Here is a 7477-nt window from a genome sequence, read left to right on the forward strand (position 1 = left end):
TGAGAGGCCATATTGGTTCTTTACACTTCACTCTTAAACAAAGACTCAGCTTTCCAGTGGTTCAACAACAAAGTATGGGAAAAGAAATTCAGGACCACCAATTTCCATTGACACTCCTAGCACTATCATTTCTGGTTCTAAATCAAAATAAAAATAAACAGTTCTACAATAAACAAATTTTACAAGGTACAAAAATGCATTTGAATGCAGTTGAAAATAACATCCACTGATGTATGGCAAATATTGTAGCTTCACCAAGAGATTTAACCAAAGTCAACTGAAATTAATGGGAAAACTTCCCATTGATTCAGGGGGTTTTGAAACAGGCCCCAAAAACATTAAAGCAAAAGCAAAGTAAAAACAAAGGTGTCATCTGATCTTGAAATCAAGACCTTCCACATATTTTGAGTATGAAAAGAAGGGATGCAGACAAGAATCTCCTCCATCTACATATGGAGATATGGTGATCTCTTTAAGGCAATACACAGGACTGAGATCTTGTTCTTTAATTTTTAAGGTACGGTAACTTAAAAGTATGATGAACATATATATGACAAGAATGAGATATGCCCAATTTGTTTCATATATATATACACACACACACACCTGCTTTTATTCCTGCAGTTATTAAATGTATGAGGAAAAATGTATTACCATGGTCTAAATCTAAGGTACTTTATGTAAAAATGCCATTTATTGCTATTAAATTAACTCTATATAACACATCCTTTTTTATTTTTTTAACTAAAGACTAATAAATGTAAGACAGAGAAGTGGGAGGGATCCATTTAAGATCTGGAAACAAATGGAGCTAGGCATATTTAATATCATATAAATTACATGTTGGCTGCAGAGTCTAAATTATTGGCATAGTGGCCATTACACAGGAAATAAGTCTTTTCAGACTAGGGCTGGCTGGCTGTATGTAAACCAATAGAACGTTAAAGCAACAATATACAGCAATGATATATGACATCCATTCTTTGCAGGTAACCAATGGAGTTTGAAACAAAGCATAGAAATGACACTATGTTAGAAGTACTGTATTGATCAGTTTTTAGTGGCTACAGGATTCTTCAATAAAGTTTCTCAATTTTCCACTGGAGAGCATTCAAAAACTATTTTATTTAGGTTTACTACCAACAGTAAGTTCATCCTTTATCATGACAATTTTAGCAGGATGTAATACATGAAAAGTAATACATGTTAAATTTGTTTTGAGACCTACATAGGTCATGTAACAGACTCTTTCAAAATGACAGACCCTCTAACTGAAATAAGCATTCATTAGAACTTTAATCTGTAAGAGAATTTGTTTGAAATACTGAATATGATTAGCTGCTGAAATCTTTAATTTTTCAATTTCTAAGACGTTTAACCTTTATAATAACAACCTTTCTGTGTTATGTAAGTGTCAAAGTGCTGTCATCAAAATTAATAAGGCAACTAAAACAATATTCAGAAAGGTAACTCGCAAAGAAAGCATTAATAACTGAAATTAAAGGTACAGTAATGATAATAGATTCTTTATGAAAGTAGCAGAATATTCATAGTTAGGGTCAAAACCGGTATTATGATGAAAAGTCCTTTCAAAAATTTTTATGAAAATGTGTCTCCAGTCATTATGAAATGAACAGAACAAGCTTCATATTGTGATTTTTAGAACATATTTACTCATGTTAATCAATACTATGTGAACTGCAGGTGGCTATTGGAAGCTAAATGACTCAATTCAGTGCTATAATAAAGCCTTGCATTAGCGATCTCTGCTGATTGCTAGCCTAATATCTTCTTAAAAGACCTCTCATTCATCTTATATAAAACAGGGGCTTAGAAACTGAATCAAAGTGGATGTCCTTTAAAATGTGTTGCAAGCTAACAGCCCAATCTTATGTTCCTTGCACTCTCACATTTTCCACTGAAATCTTCAGAAGTTTTGATTATTATGATCTCATGCCTTGCACAAACTAAATCTTAACAAGTTTCAGAGTGAATCCTTAGAAAATAAAAACATTTTGGAATTCACAAGTCAAGGGTTTTTGCCCACTGCATTTCAGAAATAATTTTTTTGCCAAATCAGCGAAATGTTTCGGATTCAAGGCTTACAGGATTTGGCCCATTCTCCCAGGATATAGAATTCTTTTTCACTTCCTATCCTAAACTAATGAGTAATGTTACAACATTCCACTCCACAGGTAGCTGAAAAATTATCTGGAATACTCTGGCATCAAAGATGCTGTATAAACACAAGCTATTGCTATTCAGCAGGAGACGTCTTTGTAATTAATGCCTACCATTCAACACTGTTCATTACAGCCAAAAATTTAGCTGCAGAACTGATAGTTTTTTCACAGTTCATCCAACTCAGAGCTGGTTTAGTGATGGTGCATCTCCTTATTCATAGTGGACATTCAGTACAGCCAGCTGTTTCAAAGTTCCTAGCTAAGAATCTTGGCCTTAACAATCACATCTGCTGCACATACATAGTCTTTTGGCTGCCTGTCATTATGTCCATTTGCTCACAAGTTGGCCCAGACACTTGCCCCAAGACATGGGTGCTAGACAATGATGGGTTTAGAGATGTAGCCTGAAGAACACTGCAAGTACCATCTAATCCAGACGTGGGAAACTACGGCCCACGGGCCATATCCGGCCCACGGGACCGTCCTACCCGGCCCCTGAGCTCCAGGACAGGGAGCCCTAGTCCCCGGCCCCTTCCCCGCTGTCTCCCCTCCCCCGCAGCCATGCTGCCGTGCAAGCCGCCCTCTGGCTTGCCTCTCCGGCTGGGCAGCATGGGGAATGCAGCTGGCTCTGGCCGGATGTCGTGGCTGTGAGCTCCTGCTGCTGGTAAGGGGGCGGGGAAAGGGGGGTTGGGTAAGGGAGCAGAGGGTTCTGGGGGGCAGTCAGGGAGGAGGGGGCAGTTGGGTAGGGCAGAGGTTCTGGGGGAGCGGTCAGGGGATGGGGAACAGGGAGGGTTGGGAGTGGGAGTCCCAGGGGGTGGGGATGTGGATGGGGTCAGGCGGGCAGTCAGGGGACAGGGAGCAGGGGGGGTTGGATAAGAGGGTGGGATCCCGGGGGGGCAGTTAGGGGTGGGGGCTCCTGGGAGGGGATGGTCAGGGGACGAGGAGCAGAGGGCGGTTGGATAGGGGGTGGGAGTCCCGGGGCGGGGCTGTCAGGCGGCGGGAGTGTGGATAGGGGTCGGGGCAGTCAGGGGACAGGGAGCAGGGGGGTTGGATAGGGGACGAGGGTCCCGGAAGGGGGCGGTCAGGGGACAAGGAGCAGGGGAGTTGGATGGGTTAGGGATTCTGAGGGGGTCAGTCAGGGGGCAGGAAGTGGGAGGGGGCAGATAGAGGGCGGGGACCAGGCTGTTTGGGGAGGCACAGCCTTCCCTACCCGGCCCTCCATACAGTTGCGCAACCCCAATGTGGTCCTCGGGCCAAAAAGTTTGCCCACCCCTGATCTAATCTGTGACATCATTGCCATGTTGTTACATTCCAAAAGCGTCTTTGCCCTTCATCACACTGATATACAGTAAATAAAATAAATCCAAAAAGGAGAACAGAAAGGCACAATGTTAAGCAATTCTGACTGCCACCAAGATAGATTATAGTGCAACAGGCATGTGAAACTCATGGGGACAAATTAGGGTGGCAAAATATATAACAGGAAAGGACTGTCTTCAGATATACTCTTTGTGGAACGAATCAGATGTTTAAAGTTATACATGTCCTTAAGTTCTATATTGCATCAGCACCATGTTCAGCACCTTTGCAGGACAGAATCTTAGATCAGATGGAATCCAAATCTTTCTTCAGTATGACTAATTCAGAAAATTCTTGGGGCAGGAACAGTGTCATCATCTTCTGTATAGCTGTGTGCACAATGACAGAGCTATAAAAATAGCAGTGGTAGTTTGGGGAGATGTGACTAATTGTTCCATTCTGCTTGAGAAGGTTGTTTAGAAGGCCCAGCTCTGTGGCAGCAATTCCATGTGACTTGGGATCCTCACAAGAGCAACACTGAAAGTGCTAATTGCTAAATGTACGTTTTTTAACAGAGTCTATGGTCAGGCGTCATCATAAAATATCTATGCCTGTTCTGGAGTTGTGTTCCCACACTTGTAACAAAGTAGAAAATTACATAATTGTTGTGAACAACAAACAACTAAATCAAATGTTCTTTCTCAGAAACCACAGCGGAATTCACAACTTTTATTATTTACCAGAAATGTACTGGGCGATATTCACCTCTGGGTTCAAAGGAATAACACTAAGGATGAATTTCGCCCATTGTGTTTCTAACTTTGACTGGTCCTTTATATAACTTTAAATTCAAGCAAGACAGTGTAATATAGGGTGACCAGATAGCACGTGTGAAAAAATCGGGACAGGGAGTGGGAGGTAATTGGCGTCTATATAAGACAAAGCCCCAAATATTGGGGCTGTCCCTATAAAACCGGGACATATGGTCACCCTAGGGTAATACTATATCACTATGTCAGCGTATGCGTATATAGTGCCCAGATTAATGTTTACAGGAGAGGTTGCTGGAAAATGACCTTTTCAATAGAAAGTTTAAACTTTTCATCAAAAAGTAAAAAAACCCCAAGAACATCAGGAAAATGGTTGAAAAAAACAACCAACAAAAAAATTCAATTTGAGGGTTTTCAGTGTTTGGGGGGGGGGAGGAGGGGGGAATCAAAACCAGGTACCTCCCATTAAAAAATTCATGTTGTTGAAATTGGGAAACATCCAGTTTAACAGATTTTTTGTGTGTGGACATTTTCAACCAGCCATATACAGCAAATGAGTGAGACTTTTTTTGGTGTGGCCCTTCTCTTAACTTCTTTCCAAACCCTGTGGTTATAGTCACTATACACATTCTGTACTAACAAGAGTTAAAACACCATTGGGCACTCCGGTGTAGAGAGAAGAGCATACAACAGGTACTTCTCTCACACACCAGGAAGAACAGCAGGAGAAAAAACGTTTTAATTCCGCATGTGCCATGTTTCTGCCACTCTCAGTTCCGCCTGATACAAAGTGGGCAGCTAGGCTCACCTTGCTAGGGCAGCCAGTGCTAATCGAGAGCATTTATTTGAGCGAGGGAACCTAAAGCGATGTCCCTGTCGGTTCCCCGGGCCCTGCTAGCTCTCCCTACCCCAACTCGGCTTGGGAGGCTGCTGCTCCCTGACGCTTTCCCTTGAAGCCTTCACACGGTGCACACAGCTCTCCCCGGGTGATCTGCCCACGTAAGGCGCTGCTTGTTCTTGCCCGGCTTAGTGCTGGCACCTAGCAAACCAGAGTCCCGCTTTCGGGGCAGCCAGCAACCGGCTGCTTGGCAGAGCTACTCCATCCTCACCGCGAAGTGCCACCAGCAGGACGGAGGCGGCTGGCTCGGAGCCCGCGGGGGACGGTACCTGCTGTTCTCGGGACAAGAAACAGGCCCGGGCCGCCCGGCAGTAACTTGCTGCACCCGAGAGCTGGCCAGAGCAGGGGGCTGTGGACGGGCGCTCCAGGATGAGCGAAGGGGGCTCCAGGCACACGATGCAGGAGGGCCCCGGGGCTGGAGCGGGGTGTGTGCCCTGAAAGCCCGCTCAGCACCACCGACAGGGCGGGCACGGTAACCCCAGTACCACGCCGCGGGGAGGGGGGGACTGCAATGCAGGTCCCCCGGCACGGGGTAACCAGCCTGGGACAGTCCCGCCGCCTCCACCCTTCCCGCGGTGCCCCCCACAGGCAGGGCACAGGGGGGCATCTGTCCCCCTGCTCCACCCCCTGTCCCGGCCCTCCCGCGGGCTGAGCCACTCGCCCGGTCCGGTCTCCGCCTGCCAGCCCGGCTCGGTCACTCACCATCGCGCTGTGCTGCCGCGGTGGCGGTGGCTGCCCCGTCTGCCGCTGCTGCTCCGCACAGGCTGCCCGGGGATCCGGGAGGCGGGGACGGGGCTGGTTTCCTCCCCCTCGGTAGCCTCCAAAGTCCGCCAAGCGGGGAAAGAGACCCAAGTTCAGCGGCGCAGAGGGGAGGCCAGCGCGGAGCCCATGCGGGCTGGCGGGTGTCAGCGCCTCACAGGCTGGAGGCTCCTCTCATGCTCTGACGGGGACTCGGCTCCTCAGCGGAGTGTGTGCCCGGCCCGGGAGTGGGAGCGAGAGCCCCCCGCCGCCGCTCCGCCTGTGCAGCCGATGCCCAGCACCAGCCACTCTGTCCATAAATGGAGAATTCAGCTCGGACCTAGCCAATCACGGTTTGTTTTTATAGCGTCATTCCTGAGGGAGATCCTAGCAGCTGGCCGCGTGGAGCTGCTGCTGCTGGAGCAGCCACAAGGGCCTCTGGATTTTGTAGTCTTTGTCTGCCCCCTGCAACTTCTTGAGTTTGTTTTTTGTCCCTGGGCGTGCCCTTGGCAGTGTCCCAGTGCTCCCGTCCAGAACAAGCCACAGCCAGCCAGAGCACTTGCTCAACAGCAGCCATGACCAACAGCTTCAATGCTGTTCCCGAGGCCTCGTCTACACGACAGAGGCTTTGTCACCATAGCTATGCCCCAGAGCTCCCTAGAGTAGATGCAGCATGATATGCTGATAGTTCTTCCGCTGGCATAGCTACTCTACCTCTCCAAAAGCACTGTTTTGCCCTCTGCACTGGGGTTTTCCTGGCATAGCTATGTCGGCTAGGGGTGTATGTGATTTTTTCACACCCCTGGCTGATGTAGTTATACTGACAAAACTTTATAGCATAGGCATGGCTACACAAAAGTGTATTTCCCTTCCTGTATGAGAATTGCTATATCAATATAAAGCACTTTTATACTGCTAAGGAAGAGGACAAAGCATCTTTATACCAGTATCCAGGTTAGGTATCCATACCAGTTAGGTTATCCTGATTTAAGAATAATTCAAACTACAACTTTTCTAGGTATTCAGGTCCTAAGAAGACACAATCTCTGTCCCCAAAAGTTTAAGATCTAGGGCCCTGATCCTGAAAATACTTCTGAATGTGCTTTAAGCTTAGGAGTAATTACATTGGCTTCAATGGGATCCCAACTGGGGCATATAAGCACCATCAGAACATAATATAGAAAACAAAAATAAATAATAATCTTACAATTAGAGACATAATAATATGATTGTGTTCCTTCCAAACAATTTCTAAAAACCACTGCCCATAGCTATTATTTATTTGTTAACCACTGCAAATTATATTTTTTTCTTTTTTTTTCTCCAGTTAATGACTGACTGTTAAGGACAATGATTAACAGAAAAAGTGGAAACAGGCTGTGGTTAATTAAAAAAAAAAAAAAAAAAAAAAAAAAAGCTCCAAGCAGACAAAGACTCACCTCTACAGTAATTTAGAGATTAGTCATAATTGGAATCTTTTTATTCAACGGGCCTTCCTGAAACTTTGGTGGTCTGGATAAAATAGAACAGAGGTCTGAACCACTCCTGGGATGTGTCCTGGTCCTGCAATTGGACTTGTGTAGGTAGAA

The 7477-nt window shown here is 45.8% G+C and overlaps 1 protein-coding gene across 3 annotated transcripts in view; it reads right to left on the reverse strand.

Annotated features, from left to right (window-relative positions):
• MYO1E (myosin IE) overlaps positions 1-6341 on the reverse strand; it is a 150441-nt gene extending 144100 nt beyond the window's left edge. For 2 of the 3 annotated variants that reach the window (XM_042853860.2, XM_005284961.5), the window contains exon 1: positions 5853-6341. In XM_042853860.2, the coding sequence (XP_042709794.2) occupies positions 5853-5855 (3 nt within the window). In that variant the 5' untranslated portion in view covers positions 5856-6341. The remainder of the gene's footprint in view (positions 1-5852) is intronic. The other variant, XM_042853859.2, reaches the window with a different exon arrangement.
• Between the last annotated feature and the right edge of the window lie 1136 nt (positions 6342-7477).

Source organism: Chrysemys picta, chromosome 10 (genome assembly GCF_011386835.1).
Source record: "Chrysemys picta bellii isolate R12L10 chromosome 10, ASM1138683v2, whole genome shotgun sequence".
NCBI classification, from domain to species: Eukaryota; Metazoa; Chordata; order Testudines; family Emydidae; genus Chrysemys; species Chrysemys picta.